Genomic DNA, 26,097 nt, shown 5'->3' with positions numbered 1-26,097 from the left:
ATAACAGTGATGATGACTGCCACTCATTACAACTGCTGTTGTTAATCTTTGTTATTTTAAACCATAACAATATATGCATCATAAAAGCAGTTTCTTTCTAATCCATGATGACACCTGCTAGCCAGGTATCGTATCAATTCTTCATAGGTCATCCATTTTAGAGTATATTTAGAAACTATATTCATTATGATTTTTTTTATTTAGAATATTCAGAAACATATTCTGAGAGCAAATTCTTTAGACTTGGACTTTAAAATAAACCCTCTAACATTCTGTGAGCCAAAGGCCATCTTGCAAGGGTTTAGTGGAATTTTTTTTTTTTTTTTGGAGTCAAAGTCTCGCTCTGTTACCCAGTCTGGAGGGCAGTGGCACAATCTTGGCTCACTGCAACCTCCGCCTCCTGGGTTCAAGTGATTCTTCTGCCTCCCGAGTAGCTGGGACTACGGGTGCCCACCACCATGCCCAGCTAATTTTTGTATTTTTAGTAGAGACAGGGTTTCACCATGTTGGCCAGACTGGTCTCAAACTCCTGACCTCAAGTGATCTGCCCACCTCGGCCTCCCAAAGTGCAGGGATTACAGGCATGAGCCACCGCGCCTGGCCTAGTGGGATCTTTCTGATGCTTCAAAGACTCGCAGGTACCTAACTACTCACTCTAGGGCTGGAAAGGGCAGCTGCTCTGCCCAGGAAGGGACACAGCTTCTCTGCTGGAGGGAAAGCAGCAGAACCACCAGTGCCCCTGAACTCAGCACACCAGGAACCTCAGTGCTGATTTCTGCACCCAGAGTGGGAAGCTTGTTCAAAAGTGTTTTTTTGGCTACGTGATTATTTGTGGTGATATTTTTACTTACAAAGCAAATTCAATAAGCCTTTTAGAAAGTTTTTTGTACCATTTAAAGTGTGTTTCCAGAGCATTCAGGCATATGAAGAGGATGTCTCCTGTATCTTGTTAACTTGCTCTGTTGCTTCTTGCTTTAGATAAGTTTATTTTTCTTTTTTTTTTTTTTTTTTTTGAGACAGAGTCTTGCTCTGTCACCCAGGCTGGCGTGCAGTGCTCACTGCAACCTCCACCTTCTGGGTTCAAGCGATTTTCCTGCCTCAGCCTCCCAAGTAGCTGGGATTACAGGCATGCATCACCACGCCCGGCTAATTTTTTAATTTTTATTAGAGATGGGGTTTCACCATGTTGGTCAGGCTAGTCTCACACTCTTGACCTCATGATCTGCCTACCTCAGCCTCCCAGAGTGCTGGGATTACAGGCATGAGCCACCACGCCCAGCCTAGATAAATTTCTTAAATCCTCTCTAACTGGTTTTATTATCTTTAAAACTATTTTCAACCCAATCAGGTTAGAAACAAAAATATTTTGATCTAGTATAGGTGAAGTTGTGAAGATGGATTACGGAAGATATTGAAAGAATTGATATTTTTATTGGGCACTATCAACTCATGAGGTCAGTATTGCTCCAGGGATTGTGTTTTAAGTCCACGTGATTTTTGTCACCCCTCAGCCCTGCATCTGGCCTGTGCAGGTCAGCACTTGGCCTGTGCCAAGTTTCTCCTGCAGTCGGGACTGAAGGATTCTGAAGACATCACAGGCACCCTGGCTCAGCAGCTCCCAAGGAGAGCAGATGTCCTTCAGGGCTCTGGCCACAGCGCAATGACATAAGGATGTTTCCAAGAGGAGGCAATAAAGCGCATGGTAATTCATATCCTGCTTCTTAAGTCAGTCACAGATTCAGCGAAACCAGTTGGAAGCCAGTTTTCCATCTCCTCCGCTTCCTCCCTTCCCTCATCCTGCATGTTCCACTCCTGCTGAGGAGTTCCCAGTGATCAGGGGGCTGAGTTCCCAGCTCCATGACAGGCACATTATGGAGTCCTGAGCACAGTCATAATCTTCCCGTAGTCCATATTTCACTGTTTGTACTCTTAAAGTAGAATAGATAACGTTTGCGCGATCAGGCTGTGGGATCCTTAGAGAAGCATGTACCATGCATGAATATAGTATACACACTTTCACAAACATATGAAATATCTTATAATACCTGCTGCATGGTAAGGCTATGATAATAATAACAAAAATATCACATACGTTGCTATTAGCTTGAGCTATAAAATGCAGTTGGCCCATTTAATTTCTTCCTTCATAAGCTTTTACTTGGCCATTACAATGGTTCACTTTTGGTTTCGTAGCCAAGAAGGACATACTTATAATCTGTTCACACAGGCATTTACAAGAAATTAATAAAAACTTTTATATATTCTAAGCATGGCTAGTTAAGCTATCAAGTTTTAATCTTGAGGGTTTTTGTTTGTTTTAATAGATAAATTCAGTATTGACCCCCTTCAAGTAATAAATACATGTAAAAAATGTAACTAAGGACCGGGCATGGTGGCCCGTGCCTGTAATCCCAGCACTTTGGGAGGCTGAGGCAGACAGATCACTTGAGGCTGGGAGTTCAAGACCAGCCTGGCCAACATGATAAAACCTCATCTCTACTAAAAATACAAAAATTAGCCAGGTGTGCTGGTGCATGCCTGTAGTCCCAGCTACCAGTGAGGCTGAGGCCCGAGAATTGCCTGAACCCAGGAGGCAGAGGTTACAGTGAGCTGAGACAGCGCCACTGCACTCCAGCCTGGGCGACAGAGCATGACTCCGTCTCAAAAAAAAAAAAAAAAAAAGAAAATGTAACTAAGATATTTACAAAACTTCTGTTAACCTGAGTTTAAGAATGGGGTTTTGTCTTTAAAACCCATTTTTCTGGCCTGTCCCATCCACCCACGGAAGCCTGTGACTTAAGGAATGAAACACTTGACATTTAGCTTTAAAAAATATTGTAGCCTCTTAAACGGAGTAACGATAGGATGAGTCCTCAGGCATTTAGATTCTTTTTCTACTTTTTTTTCCTTTTCTTTCTTTTCCTTTTTTGATCCTTCTCTCTGAATTGCAAAGAATAATTATTAGTCTGGATCAGGCTTTTTAATCATCGTATGCATCAGTCGCAAGCAACGTTGAATCCTCTTGTTCAGTGTGATCCAGCAAGTGCTTATTACACACCCACCTTACTCTCAGCGTTGGGCTCGGTTTGGCACAGAGCAAGAATTTCCCGTTCATCTTAATTATTCCCAGATGGCATCAGCGGATTCCTGTTTCTAACCACCAAATCAGTGTTCTGGTAGAAACACTCCTGTCTTGTGACCTCTAAATTACACACTCTGTCCATCTGCACTGATTTGAGATGTAGTCACCACTTTTCTGTTCCTCCAGAGATGCCTGCGTCAATGCCCTCTAGGTCTGAAGATGGTCCCGTTGTGCGGCTATTTCACGTTTACAGGTGGGACTGAAAGATCAGTCTGGGATTGCCCTCTTTCCCCTCAGCACACACATGAGCAGCTTTGTGTTTGCAGCAGCTGCGTGCACGATCAGCTTCCACTTGGCTTTGCTTCTGCCCTTACAAACCAGCTGATGATGATGACACAGCATGTTACACTGTTGTCCTTGGTTTTCCTAGATTCCACGCACCTTTGTAATAGAAACCGTGGTTACTGGATGCCACTGCTGAAACTACTAAACACCCAGAGATGGCAGTGATTATAAGAACATTAATCGTGGGCTGGGCGCGGTGGCTCATGCCTGTAATCCCAGCACTTTGGGAGGCTGAGGTGGGTGGATCACCTGAGGTCAGGAGTTCAAGACCTGCCTGGCCAACATGGTGAAACCCCGTTTCTTCTAAAAATACAACAATTAGCCCGGCGTGGTGGCATGCACCTGTAATCCCAGCTACTTGGGAGGCTGAGGCAGGAGAATCACTTTAACTCCGGAGGCGGAGGTTGCAGTGAGCCGAGATTGTGCCACTGTACTCCAGCCTGGGTGACAGAGCAAGACTCCATCTCAAAACAAAACAAAAAAATTAGCCTGGCATGGTGGCAGGCACCTGTAATCCCAGTTACTTGAGAGGCTAAGGCAGGAGAATCGCTTGAATCTGGGAGGCAGAGGTTGCAGTGAGCCGAGATTGCACTACTGCACTCCAGCCTGGGTGACAGAATGAGACTCCGTCTCAAAAAAAAAAGAAAAAAAAAAGAACATTAATTGCAGCAAAGAGAGTAGCAATAATAGAATAATAACCAGATGTTTCCATAACAATAATATGTGAAGAATGCTCTGGTGATGATAACTAATATTTTTCTATTACTCCCTAATTATAATTACTTTACTCACCTCCTTTGGGTCTTTACCTACAAGCCACCTTCTCAGTGAGGCCTGCCCAGGCCACCTTATCTAAAATTGTGTCCTTTTCTTCAACATTTGATATCTTCTTTCCCCAGTTTATTTTTTCTTCTTAGCATTTGCTATTAGCAAATGTACCATATAATTTATTTATTTTGTTCATTGTTTTTCTCCCCCACTGGTATGCAGGCTCCTCGGACTGATTTTTGTCTTTTAAATTTAGAATTATTATATAGTTAACGAATGGGTGATAAAAGCCCTTTATGTGCATTGAGCACTTACTAAATGCGAGATAGTGTGCTAAGCCCTTACCAAGATTGTCTCATTTTGTCCTCTGACTCTTGCACCCTGCAGCCCCTTCTCATTATTATTCCCTCTGGAGCATCTTTTCCCATACACACTTTCATGAAGAGTCTCTACCTGATACCCTCAGCTCATAGGCACCTCCCACCCCCCTGCAGTCTGGCGTCATTGTTGCTGCTCTGTGCAGACTCTTCGTTTCAAATACCGGTGATGTCCTGCTTGCCATATCAAGTGATGTACTTTTAGCCCTTAGATTACTGACCCTTTCAGTTCACTTACTGATCACTGCCCCTTCTGGACTCTTGCCACATGCAATAATGCACTCCTGGGTTTTTCTTTCTGCCTTTTCCTTCTCTGCCTCTGCACTCCTCTGTCATGCCGGCCCTCCGTGCTCATGCGTACCAGCTTCTGTCTCCAGCATCTCCGTCATTCTGGGTTTTCTCCTGAAGCGTTGTCGTCCATGCCTCGGGTTTCAGCTACACCCTAATGTCAGTAACACTCAGATCTCTCTCTAGCCCTTACTTTCCACTGTCTGCTTACGTTTCTGCATGGATGTTCTGAGGCCATCTCACATTCAGTTTATTCAAAACCCAGCCTTCCCCACAACCCACTGACATACAGGCCTGCATTCCTGCCTTGGTTGGTGGCATCACAGCTCACCCAACCCGTGTTGGAAAGCTGGGGGTCAGTCATGACTCTTCCCTCTTTGGGAGTCCCTGCAGAGGACAGCTGCTGGGCGGCTCTCTAATCTGCCTGTTCCACACCATCCCTAGTGCGACTCCTGCCCAAGCTCTCTCACTCTCCTCCTAGAGAGTGGCAGCCCTGTCTTAAATACACCTCTCCAAGTCCTCAAATCCACCCTCCACATGGCTGCCAGGGCGTTCTCACTAATGTGACCAAGGGCATTGACTGCCAATTGTGGCTTAACCTGCCTCCCAGAGCACGTACTACACTTGCCAGGATTTCTGATTGCCTCAACTAACACCCACTTCCACCAGGGCTGTCAGCTTGTCCTAAAAGCACACCCGCTCCCATGGTGAGTGTGTGTTACTAAGCTCAATCAAAGCAGAAGTCTCGGCCAGGCACGGTGGCTTACACCTGTAGTCCCAGTATTATGGGAGGCCGAGGCAGGCAGATCACAAGGTCAGGAGATCGAGACCATCCTGGCCAACATGGTGAAATCCCGTCTCTACTAAAAATACAAAAATTAGCCAGGCGTGGTGGCACCCGCCTGTAATCCCAGCTACTTGGGAGGCTGAGGCAGGAGAATCACTGGAACCCGGGAGTCGGAGGTTGCAGTGAACCGAGATCACCACTGCACTCCAGCCTGGCAACAGAGCGAGACTCCGTCTCAAAAAAAAAAAAAAAAAAAAAAAAAAGCAGAAGTTGCTGAAAAGAGATGCAAAGAGGTAAAAATTGTAATGACCTGAAAATAGCAAGGACCTAACATATATTACCAAAAAAAGTACACGAGAAAATACACAAGACAAGATGGAAAGGATCACAAAATGGAAACAAGATGGCAAAAGTCAGGCTAAAGAAGCTGGAGGGAACTACAGGGAGGGTGCTCAGACAGTGAGAAGAGGGAGGAGCAAGCACTGAATTTAATTTAACCCGGGATGTTGCTAGAATCCACCAGCAGGTGGCAGACCAGAAAAATGTCCCTTTTAATCTCCCAGACTTTTGTTTGTAAGGCCTATTGTAAAATACAGAAGATAGTAAAGGAGAAAACAAAAATAATCTATAGTTCCACCACCCAGATGGAACCACTCTTATTTTCCCTTAGTCTTTAAAAATGCATATAGGGCTGAGCACGGTGGCCCCTACCTATAATCCCAGCACTTTGGGAGGCCGAGGCGGGCAGATCACTTGAGGTCAGGAGTTCGAGACTAGCCTGGCTAATATGGTGAAACCCCATCTCTACTAAACATACAAAAATTGTCCAGGTGTGCTGGGGACGGTGGCTCATGCCTGTAATCCCAGCACTTTGGGAGGCCGAGGCGGGCGGATCATGATGTGTGGAGATCGAGACCATCCTGGCTAACACAGTGAAACCCTGTCTGTACTAAAAATACAAAAAAGTTAGCTGGGCATGGTGGCACGCGACTGTAGTTCCAGCTACTTGGGAGGCTGAGGCAGGAGAATTGCTTAAACCCGGGAGGCGGAGGTTGCAGTGAGCTGAGATCGTGTCACTGCACTCCAGCCTGGGCGACAGAGCAAGACTCTGTCTCAAAAAAAAAAAAAAAAGATTAGCCAGGTGTGGTGGGGCACACCTGTAGTCCCAGCTGCTTGGAAGGCTGAGGCATAGAATCGCTTGAGCCCAGGAGGCAGAGGCTGCAGTGAGCTGAGATCACGCCACTGCACTCCAGCCTGGGCAACAGAGTGAGACTCCCTGTCAAGAAATAAAAAATAAAATGCAGGGCCGGGCGCGGTGGCTCATGCCTGTAATGCCAGCACTTTGGGAGGCCAAGGGGGGCAGATCACGAGGTCAGGAGATTGAGACCATCTTGGCTAACACGGTGAAATCCCGTCTCTACTAAAAATACAAAAAATTAGCCGGGTGTGGTGGCGGGCGCCTGTAGTCCCAGCTACTCAAGAGGCTGAGGCAGGAGAATGGCATGAATCCAGGAGGTGGAGCTTGCAGTGAGCTGAGATCACGCCACTGCACTCCAGCCTGGGCAACAGAGTGAGATTCCATCTCAAAAGAAATACCTACATAAAAAATAAATAAAATGCATACGGTTGAGCTGATGCTGCACATGCAGTTTTTCCCTTAACTTTGTATATTTATTTATTTTGGAGACAGTCTTGCTGTGTCACCCAGGTGGGGGTACAGTGGCACAATCTCAGCTCACTGCAGCCTGCACCTCCTGGGTTCAAGCAATTCTCATACCTCAGCCTCCTGAGTAGCTGGGATTACAGGCGCCCTCCACCATGCCTGGCTAATTTTTGTATTTTTAGTAGAGAGGGTTTCACCATGTTGGCCAGGCTGGTCTCGAACTCCTGACCTCGAGTGATGCGCCCGCCTCAGTCTCCCAAAGTGCTAGGTTTACAGGTGTGAGCCACCACACTTGGCCCTCTAACTTTATTTTACAAGCAAATCCTAATGCTCTTTAAAACTTTGTGAATGTCGTGTTTCGTGGCCGTCTTATGCTCCATCGTATTACTGTCCATATTGAGTCTTGTGTGTTGCCTCTTTCATTGGTTTCCGTTTTCTTTTTAAGATGTAGACAGAGTAATCTCTGTCAAATTCAACTGGAGGCAAGGGCGGCAGGTTGGGGACAGAAACGGCTGTTGGATTTGACCACTGGAGGTTGGGCCGTGTGAGTGGGTGGGAGATATGGGCTGCACAGGGGCCTGAGCAACTCTCTGCACCCTTGGCTGCGTTGTGTGGTGAAGGAAAGGAAAGAAGAAAGCAGTTTGACAGGACAGTAGTTTTCTCCGAGAGGGTGAGTGAGGGGATGAGCGTGTGGCATGTTTACAGACTGGGAAAGGAGCCCAGAGAGGGAGGAAGCCAGCAGTGAGGGAGTGAGGGCTCTGTGGGATAAGGCCCTTCGGAAGGTGTGGGAAGTAGGCTTAGAAGCCCTTGGGGAGCTCAGCTCCAGATGCAGAAGGAGAGTTTCCTTCTCAGAGGCATGAAGGAAAGAAGCAGGGCAAGAAGGAAGAAAAGTTCAGGGCAGAGCCCACGTGGGTGCCTCATTCAATGCCAGTATCTAGGAGGGTGGGGGATTTGTGGAGCACGTTTATTACGTTTCCTACAAGAATGGATAATAATGTGGACTTACATTTGGCAGTTTTTACACTTTTTAAAATTACACTCTTTCAGTTGGAAAGAGTGATGTGATTTTTATTTATTTATTTATTTATTTTGAGTTGGAGTCTAGCTCTGTCGCCCAGGCTAGAGTGCAGTGGCGCAATCTCGGCTCACAGCAACCTCTGCCTCCGGGGTTCAAGCAATTCTCCTGCCTCAGCCTCCTGAGTAGCTGGGATTACAGGCGTGCGCCTCCACACCTGGCTAATTTTTCTATTTTTAGTAGAGACAGGGTTTCTCCATGTTGGTCAGGCTGGTCTCGAATTCCCAACCTCAGGTGATCCGCCCACCTTGGCCTCCCAAAGTGCTGGGATTACAGGCGTGAACCACCAAGCCTGCTGCGTGACATGATTTTTACTGAGAAGGAAACAAGATGGGAGTGAGGGCTGGCCTCTGCCGATCGTGGTGACGACAGGGACTTGATTGGCCTGTGTGATTAACCCACCCTGCGGCATCTGCAGAACCTGCCTCCTTCTACCATGCTGAAAATGTGATTGACTTGATACTGAGGACGGGCGGGCGCTCCTGGGAAAGCACGGGGAGTGGATGCATTTATCGGCCCATGCTCTGTGCAGCTTCTGGCCTGAGCACAGCAACAGGAGGGTTCTGCAGGCATTTCAACCAGCATGACACCTCTCCTGGCTTCACCATAGGTGAACCAGGCCTCTTGTTACTCTTCCTACTCTGGAAGGCCCAACGCATCCTGAAGGGGAGTGACACCCTGGGGGTAATTGAAACAACACTTTAAAAATAGCAATGGCCAGGCACGTGGCTCACGCCTGTAATCCCAACACTTTGGGAGGCCAAGGCGGGCAGATGGCTTGAGACCAGCCTGGACAACATGGTGAGACCCTGCCTCTACAAAAAATACAAAAAATTAGCTGGGCGTGGTGTGCCTGTAGTCCCAGCTACCAAGGAAGCTGAGGTAGGAGAATTGCTTGAGCCCAGGAGGTCAAGGCTGCAGTGAGCTATGATTGCACTTCCGTATTCCAGCCTGGGTGACAGAGCAAAACCCTGTTTCAAAAAAAAAAAAAGCAGTAGGGAGGGAATGAGGACTGGCTGGTGCCCGGGCAGAGTCGCAGGGAAGAGAGGCCCAGAGCCAAAGCTGACCTCACTGTGTGGGTGCACTGGGGGCCCCTGCGAAGTGACCTCACTGCGCGGGTGCACTGGGGGTCCCTGCGAAGTGACCTCACTGTGTGGGTGCACTGGGGGCCCCTGCGAAGCTGACCTCACTGCGCGGGTGCACTGGGGGCCTCCGTGAAGGGGTCGGTGAGGATCTGGACAAAGATCAGAGCAGGTTTGAGAGAGAATGGGAAGGCAGAACCTGGAGCTTGCAAATGAAGCAGTGGAGAGGGATGTGGATCGATGTTTTGGTTTTTTTAATGGAGCAGATTACAGTTTACAGATTGCTGAGAGAATGGTCCAACAGAAAGTGGAGGAGGAATGAGTCTAATGTCTGTACGAAGCAACTAGAGTCTGGTTAAAATGCAGATTCCTTCAAACCTAGGGATCCTGAAAAAAAGAAAAATGCAGATTCTCAGAGGGAGACAGTTCAGGGGTGCAGGGGCCAGTCAAAAAAACTACCTACTGGATACCATGCTCACTGAGTGATGCGATCCTTACTGCAGACCTCAGCATCACGCGATATACCCAGGTAACAAACCTGCACATGTACCCCCTGTATTTAAAATAAAAGTTGAAATTAGAAACTTTTAAAGATGCAGATTCCCACCCACCCAGCCCTCCCCCCAGCAACCCCCAGCTGCTTCCAGCTAGTTCCCAGGGGTGGCCATGGCTGCTGCATTGAGTAGCTTCTTGTGCATGAGGAGAAATACTCGCGTTCATCCTGCTGGTTCCTCCCCAGCCTCAAGAGGGAAAGCTGAGCAGAAGGGCGCTGAGCAGGAGCTGGGGCACTTGGTGCTGGGAGACACCAAGCTGTCTTCTAGGTGCTTCGACTTCTCAGTGAAATAGGAAAGCAGGTGATCAGCTGAGAGTGAGGATGTGGTATGGGAGGTCTGACGAGTTAGGGAAGGGTGAAATAGTCCATTAGGGGAGCAAAGGCCTGGGCAGTGCTTCTCAGGCCCCCACCTTGCTGGACACAGGTGGCTGGGCAGCCCCAGAGAGCTGGGCCTGTAGGTCCAGGGTGGAGTCTAGGAATTTGCATTTCCTTTGTTCTTTTCCTTTTTGTAATGGTTTTACTGAGGTATAATTGGTACACAAAGCTGCACATCCTTGATATATACAGTTTGATTAATTCAGACATATTTGTGCTCCCAGGAAACTATCACCACGGCCAAGGCAATAAACACATCCCTCACCTCCAAAAGCAGGGTATCTAATCTTTTGGCTCCCTTGGGCCACACTGGAAGAAGAATGATTGTCTTGGGCCACATATAAACTACACTATCACTAAAGATAGCTGATGAGCTTTAAAAAAAAAAATCGCAAAACATCTCAATGTTTTAAGAAAGTTTACAAATTTGTGTTGGGCCACATTCAAAGCCACCTGGGCCACAGGTTGGACAAACTTGTCCAAAAGTTTCTTCCCGCCCCTTTGCTTTCTTTGTCTTTTTGTGGTATTGTGTCCAGAATTTATTCCTTCTGGTGGGTTCTTGGTCTTGCTGACTTCAAGAATGAAGCCATGGACCTTGCGGTGAGTGTTATGATCTTAAAGATGGCACGTCCAGAGTTGTTTGTTTCTCCTGGTGGGTTCGTGGTCTTGCTGACTTAAGGAATAAAGCCGCAGTCCCTCGCAGTGAATGTTACAGCTCTTAAGGGTGGCGTGGGCCCAAAGAGTGAGTAGCAGCAAGATTTGTTATGAAGAGCGAAAGAACAAAGCTTCCACAGCGTGGAAGGGGACCCGAGTGGGTTGCCGCTGCTGGCTGGGGGGTGGCCAGCTTTTATTCCCTTAATTGTCCCCACCCACATCCTGCTGATTGGTCCATTTTACAGAGTGCTGATTGGTGTGTTTACAATCCTTTAGCTAGACACAGAGCACTGATTGGTGCATTTTTATAGAGTGCTGATTGGTGCATTTACAGTCCTTTAGCTAGACAGAAAAGTTCTCCAAGTCCCCACTTGATCCAGGAAATCCAGCTGGCTTCACCTCTCAACCCACCCTCTAAACGGAATACCCCAACTGCTACTGGGAATTGGGTGATGACCATTCTAGCTACTTCCTGCTGGATAGGGGCAAAGAAGGGTCCCTGCAGTTGTAGTGTCCTCTAGAGGGGAACTCTTTAGGCCAGTCAAAGGGCCAGCAGGTTGGTTCAGGGGTCCTCAGTAGAAGTTGTTAGTTGAGCTCATTTGGGGTTCCATTTGTAAGACCATCTGTAGCTTGATGGCCTCGATCCTAGAGGAAACAAATTTGACAAAGAGGTTAAAAATACAGGGCCCGAAGGTGAGTAATAGCAAGATGGATGTCACGGGACCTAGAAAGGGGAGAAGTCATGTCACCCAACTCCAGAGGTTGGTATAAGAGTTTGAAAGGCGTTGTCTGATTTCAGAAGCCTTTTCCTGTAAACGCCAGATGGCATCTTGTACTATCCCTGACTGGTTAGTGTAAAAGCAACACTCTTCCCCTAAGAAGGTGCAAAGTCCTCCTTTCTCAGCAGTGAGGAGGTCCAAGCCTCGGCAGTTTTGGAGAGTCGCTGCTGCCAAAGAGTCTATTTGGGATTGTAGTTACTATCCTTACTGGATAGATTTTGTTATTTCTTGCAAGCTGTCTGAGAAATCCTTTGAGAGTGTGTGGTAGTAGGATAATGAAGTAGATAAACTGGCTATTCCGGTTCCTGTAGCAGTGGCCATTCCTAACCCTATAAGTAGGGGTATTAGTGTATGGCTCTGCACTGATGGACTTGAGCTTTGAGGGGCACTGATAGGGTCTGATTCCATAAGATTAGAGGTTAGGATAATACATGTTACACTGTTAAATTTTAGCAAACTTTACTTTTGTTGAAAAACTTATAAGTTTGGGATTTTAATTTTTCTTTGCTATTAATAAAACCTCATTCAGTCCATATTATCTTAGAAATGGTATAGATGGCTTCTTCCTGATTCTGTAAGTACTTTAAAGTTTGGCTGAGTGCAAACAGCTCGCAGGTTATTAGGCAATTTTCCTAACTCTGTTTCTACAAGAGTTTCCTTATCACTTACTGAATACCCATTGTGTCTTTTTTCCTTAATCTTCGGGGAGGAACCATCTATGGTCCTGTCTTGAAGGAGTTCCTCCTAGGTCTGGTTGGACCTTTGTATGGTGATTAGTTAAGATTTAGATCCCCTGTTAGGAAACCTGCTGGGTTAAGGATTTTTGATAGGAAGGCTATGGGTTGTCAGTGGCCTCAGTACTTTCAGGCTATGCCCTTGCTTACACTGATAACAAGGTGGTATTGGAGTGTTATAGGGTAACAGAGAAGACCTTCAATTATCAATTATAGGTTTTAAATTTACCCTGGCTTTTAAAGGAATAGGGTACACTGTTTTTTCTTTACTACTTCCATCTCTCTTTCTTTCTCTTTGACTTCTTTGTCTTTCTCTCTCCTTCTGACTCCCTCTTTGTCTCTCCCTCTCTTTCTTTGACTTTCTGTTTTTCTCTCTCTGACTCTTCTTTGTCTGTCTCTTCCTCTCTCTCCTTCTCTCTTTGACTTTCGGCCTCTCTGTCTCTTCCTCTGTCTGTCTCCCTCTTTGACTCCTTTGTCTCTGTCTCTTCCTCTCTCTCTCTTTCTCTCTTTCCTTTCTGCTGGTCTTTCCCTGCCTCTGCCAGCCACTTATGCTGCTGTTCTCCCCTCTCCTTCCCCTTTTTGATGGCTTCGGTGGCGTAAGACTGCCACCTCCTTGGGTTTTTGCACTGCGTGCAATAACTCCATGATTTCCTTGTGATATTTAATGTGGTTCCCCAGAGGTTAGGAACCCCCTTTCTTTCCATATTGCAGCATGGGCATGTAGGATTAGATAAGCATACTTGCTATCTGTATACACATTTATTCTCCTTTCCTTTCCCAGTTCTAAGGGTCGGGTAAGTGCCACTAGTTCTGCTAACTGGGCGCTGGTCCCTGGAGGAAGAGACTTACTTTCAAGTACTGTTACATCACTAACAATGGCATAACCTGCCCTTCGTATCCAATTCTCCACCACAAATGAACTTTCATCAGTATATAGATTAAGGTCAGGATTAACTAAGGGGACTGCTAAGAGTTCATCTTGGGCAACGTAAGTCTGGACTATAACTTGTTGGCAGTCATGCTCGATTGGTTCCCCATCCTCTGGGAGAAAAGTGGCAGGGTTGAGGGCTGCACACGTACGTATTTGAAGCACTGGTCCCTCAAGGAGTAGTGCCTGGTATCTAGGTAGGCGGTTGTCTGATAGCCATAACTTCCTTTGGCACCTATTATGCCATTTACATCATGAGTAGTCCAGACAGTGAGATCCTTTCCTTGTATTATTTTGATAGCCTCTAACACTAAGACGGCCACCGCTGCAACTACCCATAAAGAGTGAGGCCAGCCTTTTGCTACTATATCAATTTCCTTACTTAGGTATGTCACTGGTTGTGGGGTTGTCCCATGAGTCTGAGTAAGGACCCCAAGAGCTATTCCTGCTCTCTCTGTGATGTATAAAGAGAAGTTTTGTCCTGTGGGAAGGCTTAAGGCTGGAGCTTGAGTTTGTTCCTTCCAATGCCCAGACTTCAGGGTTGATTCCCTCCTCAAGCAGGGGACAACAAATCAGTAACTTGTTCCCCATATTCATGTAGATAATAGCTCTAGCCTTGACTAATATGTCCCTCCCTAATAAGGGTGTGGAACTTTCAGGCATAACAAGAAAGTCATGTGAAAAGAGCAAAGCCTGCGAATTACAACTGAGGAGGTGAGAGAAATACCTGGTTATAGGCTGTCCCAGGATTCCTTGGATGGTAACAGACCTTGAGGACAGCTGTCTGGGACAGGAGATTAACACTGAGCCTCAGATGGTAACAGACCTCAAGGACAGCTGTCCGGGATAGGAGATTAACACTGAGAAAGCCATGCCAGTGTCCAGGAGGAAGTCGATTTCCTGGCCCTCAATAGTTAAACATACCCAGGGCTCAGTGAGGGTGATGACATGAGCTGGCGCTTGCCCCGGGCACCCTCGGTCCTGTTGTTGGATCATCTGGTTGGGGGCTTCTGGCCCAGAGAACCTTTGTCCTCTGGGGCAGTGCACCTTCCAGTGATTGCCTCGGCATAGTGGACATGGGCGAGGGGGCAGCTTGTTTCTTGTTGGACAGTCTTTTTTAAGGTGTCCTTGCAAACCACACTGGTAACAAGCCCTACCAGGTGATTGGCCTGCTCCATTTTCTGTGCTCTCTGAACCACCAAGGTTGGTTTGTCTGAGGGCCCATGACTAAGGCTGCAGCCTTTGTCTGATCTCACTTTTCCTTTTCAGCCTGTTCCTCTTGGTCCTTATCATAGAACACTGAGGTTGCCAGGTTTAATAATGCCTCCAGATTTTGTTCAGGGCCCAGGGCTTGCTTTTGGAGCTTTCTCCTGATATCTGTGGCTGATTGGATAGTAAACTTACCTTTTAGGATCAATTGACCCTCAAGTGAGTCGGGCGACAGGGGAGTATATTTTCTTAAGGCCTCCCTAACCGCTCGAGGAAGGCAGGATTTTCTTCCTTTCCCTGAGTTATGGTGGACATCATCAAATAATTCAGAGGCTTTTTCCTAATTCTCCTTAGTCCTTCTAGAACACAGATCAGCAGATGTTTACAACTCCAGTACCCATGGTCTGAGTCAAGGTCCCAGTGGAGATCCATAATGGGGACGGCTTGCTGACCAATAGGGAATTTGTCCCTTTCTTTGGCTGTCATTCTATCATTTACTTGACTAAGATACCAGGTATCTCCAAACTCTCGGGCTGCAGCTAAAGCCGCATTCTTTTCATTAAAGGCCATGGTGTGATCTAGCAGTAGCATGACATCTCTCCAGGTAAGATTGAAAGTTTGCCCTGGACCCTGTAGGACATCTATATACCTATCAGGATATATCTGAAAACTTACCCAGGTCTACCTTGATCTGCTTTAAATCAGAGAAGGAGAAGGGGACATGTACCCGGGTTGGGCCAAATTCCCCTCCCCATACAGCTTGAAGAGGACATAACCGATAGCAGGGGTGGGGGGGAGGTTGTGGTCCCTTGGAGATTTCTTTGCTTGTTTTCTTCTGGGCGGGGGAGGTTAGAGGAGGCTTATCATTAATAAGAAGGGGAGTTATAGGGAGGCTAGGATCTGGAGGTAAGCTGAGAGGTCCTCTTGTGGGATGTAAATTGCAAGCTTTGCATAGTTGTGGATTCTCCTTAAAAGAAAGCTTGGACATAAGGTATTTCACTCCATTTGCCTTCTCCCTTACAGAAAAGGTCAAGCTGCAGGATAGTATTGTAATTTATACTTCCCTCAGGTGGCCATTTTTCCCCATCAGAGAGAGAATATTGGGGCCAGGCTGTAGTGCAGAAAAAAATGAGCCGCCTCTTTTTCAGGGTTTGTGGGTCAAATTGGTCCCAATGGCTTAGGACACATTTCAAGGGTGAGCCTGTTGATGCCTGAGTGTTTCCCATCTGGGTCGCCAAAACGTGTCTGGAATTTATTCCTTCTGGTGCGTTCTTGGTCTCACTGACTTCAACAATGAAGCTGCGGACCTCGCGGTGAGTGTTACAGTCTTAAAGATGGTGCGTCCAGAGTTGTTTGTTCTTCCCAGTGGGTTTGTGGTCTTGCTGACTTCAGGAATGAAGCCGCAGACCCTCACGGTGAGTGTTACAGCTCTTAAAGTTGGTGTGGACCCAAAGAATGAGCAGCAGCAAGATTTATTATGAAGAGCAAAAGAACAAAGCTTCCACAGTGTGGAAGGGGACCCAAGTGGGTTGCTGCTGCTGGCTGGGGGTGGCCAGCTTTTATTCCCTTATTTGTCCCCGCCCACGTCCTGCTGATTGGTCCATTTTACAGAGTGCTGATTGGTCCACTTTACAGCGTGCTGATTGGTACGTTTACAATACTTCAGGTAGACACAGCACTGATTCGTACATTTTTACAGAGTGCTGATTGGTGCATTTACAATCCTTTAGCTACACAGAAAAGTTCTCCAAGTCCCCATTTGACCCAGGAAGTCCAGCTGGCTTCACCTCTCAGTATGAACCTTTAATATGAGCTCTGCCCTCTAACTTTGTGAGCGTACAGCACAGTAACATTCATCTCAGGCCCCGTGCTGCCCACCCATCTGGAGGACTGATTCTTCTGGCACAGGGGAAACTTGATCTGAATTGAGGGCAGCTCCTCCTTCCCTCTCCTGTGGGATCTGCATGTCTCCCAAGTTCCAAGGTAATGCTGGTGTGGACACTGCGTTGGGGAGGCCTCGTGTTGAAAGCCCATGGAGTCAGGGACGTGGCAGGATCACTGGCTGTATAGCGGCAGCTGAGGGTCCCTGTCCTGCAGTTTTCTCCACCACAGTCAGCTGCTCCGGGACAGTAGGTGGAAAGTCAGAATTCACTAAGATGGGGACTTTTCCAGGCAAACAAAGCAGAAGGGTCATTTAGCACAGTGTCTGGTACAGGGGAAATGCCCAAAACACACAGCTTGTTACTATCTAGCGCCAGCCTCCCCTTCCCTTCTCCCTTCCAACCGCACATGGGACTCTCCCTCTCTGACTGTGCAGCATGTAGAGCCAGGCCCTGTGGCCAGCAGCCCTGAGTCCAGCTGTGGGACCTTGCGCTAGCTGCTTGCCCTTTCTGAGCTTCTGTTTCGTCTGCAAACTGAGATGATAATAACTCTTTCTTCACAGAGTTGCTGGGAGCCTGAGCACCTTTCGTTTTTTGACTCAGAGAAAGCCAAGTGCAACTTGCTTCAGTCATCCTGAACCTGAGTTCAACCAACCGCAGCCACCTACGTTTGACCCCAGTGAGATCAAAGTTGTATATCTGAGTTGTACCAGTGGTGAAGTCAGTGCCACATCTGCACTGGCCCCCAAGGTCACCTCCCTGGGTCTGTCTCCAAAAATGGTTGCTGATGACATCACCAACCATTGACTGGAAGAGTCTGAGGATGATAGTGAAACTGACCAGCCACAGCAGACAGGCCCAGATTGAGGTGGTGCCTTCTGCCTCTGCCCTGATCATCACAACCCTCAGGAACCACCGACAGAAAGAAAGAAACACAAAAACATGAAACACAGTGGAAGCACCACTTCTGATGAGATTGTCAACATTGCCTAACAGATGCAGCAGCAGTCTTTAGCCAGAGAACTCTCTGGAACCATTAAAGAATTCTTGGGGGCCGGTTGCAGTGGCTCATGCCTGTAATCCCAGCACTTTGGGAGGCCGAAGCGGGAGGATCACGAGGTCAGGAGATCGAGACCATCCTGGCTAATGCAGTGAAACCCCATCTCTTACTAAAAATACAAAAAAATTAGCCAGGCTGGTGGTGGGCGCCTGTAGTCCCAGCTACTCAGGAGGCTGAGGCAGGAGAATGGTGTGAATCCTGGAGGCGGAGCTTGCAGTGAGCCAAATATGCACCACTGCACTCCAGCCTGGGCAACAGAGCGAGACTCCGTCTCAAAAAAAAAAAAAAGAATTCCTGGGGCCTGCCCAGTCTGTGAGCTGCAATGTTGATAGTATCACAGATGATACCAACAGTGAAGCTGTGGAATGCCCAGCTAGTTAAAGAATGCAAAGGAAAATATTTTCACAAAGGGTTCTCTGATAACCAAAAAAAAAAAAAAAAAAAAAGACATTTCATCTAAGCCACTTAACACCGTGTCTGACGTGTAGTAAATAATAAATGTCAATGATTCTCAAAGAACCCAGGAATAGAAAAAGCATTTAATAGAAATTAGCTCTTGGCATAATCTCTTCATCCACGCCCGGCAGAGTTATCAGATGTCTTCCAGGTTCACAAGAATTAATTTCTCTGCCCCTGTTCCTGCTTTGCACTTTGTAGCAATTATCCCATGGTTCGCCTTATGTTAGAACTATTTATATAAGTGGTAGTCAAGGCCACTGAGTCATGCATCCCTGGAGGTCAGTTACTATTTCTTTTTATGAGACAGAGCCACTCTGTCGCCCAGGCTGGAGTGCAGTGGTACGATCTCGGCTCACTGCAACCTCCGCCCCCTGGGTTCAAGTGATTTTTCTGCCTCAGTCTCCCAAGTAGCTGGGATTACAGGCTCCCACCACCGTGCGCGGCTAATTTTTGTATTTTTAGTAGAGACAGGGTTTCATCATGTTGGCCAGGCTGGTCTCAAACTCCTGACCTCAGGTGATCCAACCGTCTCAGCCTCCCAAAGTGCTGGGATTACAGGCGTGAGCCACCGCACCCCGCCTGGGTCAGTTACTATATCTTACACACCTTACAAACCCCAGAAGGCTGCACACAGCTCCTGCACATGGTATGCCTTCAAGGAATTACCCATGGATTTGAATAAGGTTATATATGATGTAACACTCATGCGCTTTATTTCATTTTTAATGAGTTTATATTCTGAAATATTTGCTTCTGGGGAAAAATAATTCAGACAGTACAAATAAAGATTATTCCAAATAGGATCATATAATACTCTTGCAACTTTTTAAACTGAGTGCATTGTTTCTCATTAGTTCTTTTTGTTCTGTTATTTTCATTTTCTCATTAGTTCTTAAAGATCTACCTCATTCTTTTTAACTTTGCATAATGTTGCATTCTTTCTGACATTCCATCTTTCAGATGTGCCACAATTTGTCTAAGCTGTTCCCTATTTCTGGACATTTTAGGACATTCTGGGGTTTTTTAAGTTATTATAAACAGCAGTGCCAGACACATCTTTGTGTCCTTATGGGAATGACTGGAAGATAAATTCCTAGAAGCGGATCAAAGGATCTGTCCATTTTTTTAGGTTGCCAACTGTATCAGTTACACAGTTCAGTTAGCAGAGACTAGCGTTCATTGCAGCCAGCTTATGCAGAAGATTTGTTACGGGGTCCTGATGGTACGCAGAATTGTCAGGAAGGCTGGAGAACAAATCTCGTTGAACTTTCAGGGATGATATCAAGGGCTGTACTTCAGACCTAGGCCTCAAAAAGAAGTGCCTTTTCAATCAGGAAAATCTTTGCCAGTATAGGAAGCTGCTGCCTTCACTTCCAACTCCAGAAGCTTGCTGTCTTCATCTGCTACAGTCGAGAGGCCAAGTGATCAGAAAACACTCCACAGAAAATCACTTGCAGCCTTTGCCAGTGGAAGCACAAATACGGCTTTCGCTTCTGCTTTCCGAAACTCAAGCAATTAGCAGAATCCAACTCACATCTCAAAATCTGGACCTAGGGGAGCCTGGGGCATGTAGCTGGTAACTTCCCTGTGTCTGCAGTGTGGGGCTCACATGCCCAGGAGGCTGGGATGGGTCTTGAGCACCACAGACATCGCTTTTGCCAAGATTCCTTCCCAGGCATACCCATCACCAAAGTTGTGTGGTATCGCACTTTTTTTTTTTTTTTTGAGACGGCATCTCACTCTGTCGCCCAGGCTGGAGTGCAGTGGCACAATCTCGGCTCACTGCAACCTCCATCACCTGGGTTCAAGCGATTCTCCTGCCTCAGCCTCCTGAGTAGCTGGGATTACAGGCGCCCACCAACACCAGCTAATTGTTTTGTATTTTTAGTAGAGATGGGGTTTCACCATGTTGGCCAGGCTGGTCTCGAACTCCTGACCTCAGGTAAGCCACCAGCCTCAGCCTCCCAAAGTGCTGGGATTACAGGCGTGAGCCACTGCACCTGGCCACAGTATCACACTTTTAATAGCCACTAACATGATGTACTATCTCATGATTTTAATTTTGCATTTATTTATTTATTTATTTATTTATTTTTTATTTTTTATTTTTTATTTTTTTTTAGAGACAGGGTCCTGTTCTGTTGCCCAGACTGGAGTGCAGTGGTGTGACCATAGCTCACTGCAGCCTCGACCTCCTAGGCTCAAGCAATCCTCCCTTCTCAGCCTCCTGAGCAGCTGGGACCACAAGCACGCACCAGCTCGCCCAGCTAATTTTTAAAATTTATGTAGAGATTCCACTTTTGTAGTGGGGGGGATCTCACTGTGTTGGCCAGGCTGGTCTCGAACTCCTGGCCTTAAGCAATCCTTTCACCTTGGCCTCCAAAAGTGTTGGGATTACAGGCATAAGCCACCACACCCGGCCTTGGCATTTCTCAATCAGATTGAAGATCTTTAGATTTGTTTTTTGGCCATTATAGCCCTTTTTCCTATTTTTACCTGTATCAGTTAGCTGTTAATAAATGACAGACCACCCCAAAGCTCACAGGGTTGAAACAGGAGTCTGTAGGGCATCTGGGTGGCTTTGCTGCTCGCAGCTGGGCTCACTCCTGCATCCCGTCAGCCAGTGGGTTGCTGAGCTGGTATAGGATGGCCTTGGGTGGATCAAGCTGGCTCTGCTCCCCATGGTCTCTCCATTCGGCTAGCCCAGGCTTATTTTTCATGACAGTGGCAGAGATTCAAGAGAGGAAAGAGACTTAAATGTGCTTTCCAGTCTCCGCTCTTGTTTGTGTAGATGCTTCCATCCCATTGGCCAAAGCAAGGCATGGTGATGCCCAGAATTAGTGTAGGGGGCAGAACCCACAGGACTGGACACAGAGGCCATTGATTGGGGCCATTAATGAAACCAGTTCTTGCTTTATCTTTTGACCATTGTTTTTTCTTGTTGATTTGTAAGAGTCCTTTTTATATTGGGTAAATTAGCTCTACACATAATTTCAAATAATGACAATAAAATTTGGGTTATACATTTATAAGTAAAAAAAAACAGACTACAGCACAGCAGAAATAATCTCCTTTATAGCTCCTTTAAAAAAAAAAGAGCTCTTGTGAGTAGATACAGGCATACACAGGCACTCACTACAATGCTGGGAGTGGGATGGCACAGATTCCTTGGATATGATAGGGGGTTTCTATTTAGATTACAGTATGTGGTACCTTTAAAGCAGCTCTCAGAGTTCTAGAGCTTCCACCTCTGCCAGCCTACAACATGCATGGTCTTTATTTTTCCCAGTGTTGCTGAAAATCCACAATTAGCTAAAAGGGAAATGAACGCAAAAGACGTGGGAACAAAATCCAGCTTGTGGCTCGTCCTGCCCCTTGAACACAGAGCCCTGGGTCTACCACATCCTTTCCTCTCTTCCAGCTGATACAGACTTAGATAATTCCATTTTGTGATTTAATATTAGATGGAGGTGGGTTGGCTCACACCTGTAATCCCAGCACTTTGGGAGGCTGAGGCTGAGGCTGGAGGATGCCTTGAGCCCAGGAGTTCACAGCTGCAGTGAGCTATGATCACACCACTGCACTCCAGCCTAGGTGACTGAGTGAGACCCTGTCTCTAAATAAAGACCAAGAAATAACAGTGGACTAAACCAAAGTTTATTTTCTTTCCCACATAAGAATCTGGGCATAGCCAACTACAGATGAGCTCAACCAGCCCCAGGTATCAGCCCCCCGGCTCCTTCTGCTGGTTGTTCTGCTGTCCTGAGTAGGTTGCCCTTTTCCATGTGGTCCAAGATTGCTCCCCAACCTGTGGAGGGGAACAGGAATGAAGGGGAGGGCCAGGCGCAGTGGCTCACACCTGTAATCCCAGCACTCTGGGAGGGTGAGGCAGGTGGATCACTTGAGGCCAGAAGTTCGAGACCAGCCTGGCCAACATGGTGAAACCCTGCCTCTACTAAAAATACAAAAATTAGGCTGGGCACCGTGGCTCCTGCCTGTAATCCCAGCACTCTGGGAGGGTGAGATGCGTGGATCAGCTGAGGTCAGGACTTGGAGAGCAGCCTGACCAACATGGAAAAACCCCATCTCTACTAAAAATACAAAATTAGCCGGGCATGGTGGCACATGCCTGTAGTCCCAGCTACTCGGGAGGCTGAGGCAGGAGTATCTCCTGAACCTGGGAGGCAGAGGTTGCAGTGAGCCGAGATCGTGCCACTGCACTCCAGCCTGGGCAACAAGAGCGAAACTCCATCTCAAAACAAACAAAAATTAGCTGGACATGGTGGCACACACCTGTACTCCCAGCTACTGGGGAGGTTGAAGCAGGAGAATCGCCTGAACCCTGGAGGCAGAGGTTACAGTGAGCTGAGATTGCATCTCTGCACTCCAGCCTGGGAGACAGAGTGAGACCCTGTCTCGAAAAAAAAAAAATAAAAAATATATATAAAAGAAAAAAGAATGAAAGGGAGGCTATGCATGCCCCCTTTTTTTCAGAAGGCACGTAGATCATTTCTGTTCACATCCTCCTGACCATAGATCAGTCATATGACTGCTAGAAGAAAATTGAAATTTAGGGACGGTTCAGGGCTTTGCCATATACCCTTATCAGAGGTGCCTTCATTGAGACTATTTGGGGACAATTATCTGTGCAAGTCTTTGCTGCTGTCCCCACCCTTCCCCCAACACACACACTCCTTAACCTTAGCTTTTAAAGTCTTAGAGACCAGAGAGCAAATCCACTTATTTATAGATACGCAGTTGTAAGGGACATGAGAACAATCTCTGAAGATGGCATTCGGAGCAGAGAACAAGGCCGCATAGCCGTGTAGGGTGTTAGTCCTCTACAGTGATGCTCCAAGTGACCTCATGCAGGTCACACTCCCTGCGTCTTAGTGTCCTGGTAAACGATGGGCAAAATGGCGCCTCCTTCCCAGGTTTACTGTGAGGATTAACTGAGTTGGTGTGTGTCAGACCCCGGTCCAGGTCCGGTCCAGGTCCAGCCCATGCTGAAGTCCAAGGTGAGTGGGTGGATGAACAGAAACACTTTGGGGCAGGGGGCCTAGGCAGGTGAATATGGTTTTATTCAGCAGCAGTTCTCATCAATGGCTTTTTATTAGCAGCTTACTCACATTAGCTCTCTCACCCTGTCCACCTTTATCTCTGCTATTTGCTTTGGCTCTGTGGCTCCTGCGACCCCCGGCTCTCCCTTGCCTTCAGGGTCAGCAGCTTAACTCTTTCTTTCTCTGGCACAAGCAAGCAGAGCTGTGTCCTGGCTCCCTCCTGTCTGTCTACAAGGTGGACAGCTTTGGCTGTCTCCCTTTCTCTGGGCACCAGCGCACCCACCACATCAAGCCATGTCGAGCCAAGCCGAGCCTGAAAAGCACCTGTACGGCGTCAGCAGGGCAGTTATACCTCTTACAGACAATAGTGGCTCAGAGCCAAGTATGAACTTACACAAACAGGTTATGTAACAAGCGGAGGTGTGCGCCTGTGCACCAAACTCACTGAGTCGTGCAGGCCTGTATATCCGCCTCGGTCTCTACCTTGACCAAAGCACTGTACCTTATGGTATGCATGATGCTTGGCCCAGCACGTGCAGCCAACACACATGAGCCATTGTGAGTAACAGTAGCACCAGGTGAGCCTCTTTGGCTTAATGGGCTGAGTCGTCAAAAGCGAATGAAAATCATCAAGTTAGCAGCAGCACAAGACCAAGAAGAGCTCAACTGAAGAAAGCAGTGAGACAAACACCATTTTTAGCCCCTTTTCCTAGTTTTTCTCTTTCTCCTTCCCTCCCTGGGGATGTATGTCCTTAGCCCTTGGACGCCTCCATTGTCTTTATCAAAAAGAAAACTAGATTTCAGTCTTCATTCATGCTAATGTGTTAATGAAAAAAATTCAAATTTTATCAATCCCTGAGTTGTCTGCATTTTTTTTTTTTTTTGAGACAGGATTTCACTGTCACTCAGGCTGGAGTGCAAGGGTGTGATCCCGGCTCACTGCAGCCTCTGACTCCTGAGTTCAAGCGATCTTCCTACCTCAGCCTCCCAAGTAGCTGGGACCACAGGCATGCACCACCACACCTAGCTAATTATTTTTTTGTATTTTTTTTAGTAGAGACAGGGTTTCACCATGTTGCCCAGGCTGGTCTCAAACTCCTGGGCTCAAGTGATCTGCTCATCTCAGCCTCCCAAAGATATGAGCCACCATGCCCAGCCAATTGTCTGCATTTTAACAAGGATCAAATTATTAAACCGAAAGAATGAAGCTCTCAATATGAAATGCATGCGTCATTAAAAATGTAAAGAAGTATTTTCAAAAATGTATTCTAACTGGGCCTTCCTTCATATCTTTATTTGTATTTGTTTTTTGTTTTTTGTTTTTTTGAGACAGTCTCCCTCTGTCGCCCAGGCTGAGTAGCACCAGGTGAGCCTCTTTGGCTTAATGGGCTGAGTCGTCAAAGGCGAGTGAAAATCAAGTTACCAGCAGCACAAGACCAAGAAGAGCTCAACTGAAGAAAGCAGTGAGACAAACACCATTTTTAGCCCCTTTTCCTAGTTTTCTTTTGCTCCTTCCCTCCCTGGGGATGGAAGTGCAGTGGCACGACCTCGGTTCACTGCAACCTCCGCCTCCTGGGTTCAAGCCATTCTCATGCCTCCGCCTCCTGAGAAGCTGGTACACACACACTCAGGTGTGTGCCACCACACCTGGCTAATTTTTGTATTTTTAGTAGAGACGGGGTTTCACCATGTTGGACAGGCTGGTCTCAAACTCCTGGCCTCAAGCAATCCACCCACCTCAGCTTCCGAAGTGCTGGAATTACAGGCGTGAGCCACCGTGCCTGGTCTGTATCTTTATATTTGTTTTTGTTTTTTTTTTTTTTTTTTTGAGACGGAGTTTCACTCTTGTTGCCCAGGTTGGAGTGCAATGACACAATCTCGGCTCACTGCAACCTCTGCCTCCTGGGTTCAAGCAATTCTCCTGCCTCAGCCTCCTGAGTAGCTGGGATTACAGGCGCCCGCCACCACGCACAGCTGATTTTGTATTTTTAGTAGAGATGGGGTTTCACGATGTTGGTCAGGCTGATCTCAAACTCCCTACCTCAGGTGATCCACCCGCCTCCGCCTCTCAAAGTGCATTACAGGCATGAGCCATCACGCCTGGCTGGGTCTTTATAATTTTTTTATAATTAAGACATTTTCTGTCCCTTTCATGACTACATCTTGTTAATTCAGTTTCTATTCAGCATCTCAAATAGGTCCACTTTCAACAAGCCCACCGACAGCCACTAGGCAACTCCAGCCATTGTCCTCTTGTTCCAGGTACTGCGGCTGCACAGCAAATTACCCCCAAATCTAGCTGTGTAAAGCAGCCCTTTGTTATGCTCATGGATTCTATGTATAGGAATTCAGACAGGGTCCAGCAGCGATGGCTTGTCTCTGCTCCCAGGGACTGGGGATTGCAGCTGGAAGATTTGAAGGCTGAAATCACCCGTGTCTGGCAGATGCTGCTGGCTGACGACCTCAGTTCCTCCTCACATGGGCCTCTCCCTCGGTCTCTCCATGTGGGCTGGTGTGAGCTGAGAGAGAGAGAGGGAGGGAGCGCCAGGCAAGGCCATATTGCCTGTCATAGCCTAACTTTATTTATGTATTTATGTATTTATTTTTTGAGACAGGGTCTCGCTCTGTTGCCCGGGCTGGAGTGCAGTGGCACGACCTCAGCTCACTGCAACCTCTGCCTCCCTGGTTCAAGCAATTCTCCTGCCGCAACCTTCCAAGTAGCTGGAACTACAGACACGTGCCACCACGCTTGGCTAATTTTTTTTTTTTTGTATTTTTAGTAGAGACGGAGTTTCGCCATGTTGCCCAGGCTGGTCTCGAACTCCTGACCTCAGGTGATCCACCCACCTTGGCCTCCCAAAGTGCTGGGATTACATGAGTGAGCCACTCTGCTCAGCCTCATAGCCTCATAGTCTAGCTTTGAAACTCATATAACTTGT

General features: G+C 47.1%; 1 protein-coding gene across 5 annotated transcripts in view; it reads left to right on the top strand.

Annotated features, from left to right (window-relative positions):
• The window catches only part of ANKRD16 (ankyrin repeat domain 16), a 31,549-nt gene extending 9,660 nt beyond the window's left edge, over positions 1–21,889 (top strand). Inside the window, exons 7-8 of one of the 5 annotated variants that reach the window (XM_063709861.1) lie at positions 1,512–1,702; positions 17,143–21,885. In XM_063709861.1, the coding sequence (XP_063565931.1) occupies positions 1,512–1,669 (158 nt within the window). In that variant the 3' untranslated portion in view covers positions 1,670–1,702; positions 17,143–21,885. Of the gene's footprint in view, positions 1–1,511; positions 1,703–17,142 lie in introns of those variants that run through there. The other 4 variants (XM_063709862.1, XM_055353174.2, XM_004049025.5 and 1 more) reach the window with 4 other exon arrangements.
• Positions 21,890–26,097: the final 4,208 nt, after the last annotated feature.

The sequence above is a fragment of the Gorilla gorilla genome, chromosome 8 (assembly GCF_029281585.2).
Source record: "Gorilla gorilla gorilla isolate KB3781 chromosome 8, NHGRI_mGorGor1-v2.1_pri, whole genome shotgun sequence".
NCBI lineage: Eukaryota > Metazoa > Chordata > Mammalia > Primates > Hominidae > Gorilla > Gorilla gorilla.
This window is presented reverse-complemented; position numbering and strand designations above follow the sequence as displayed.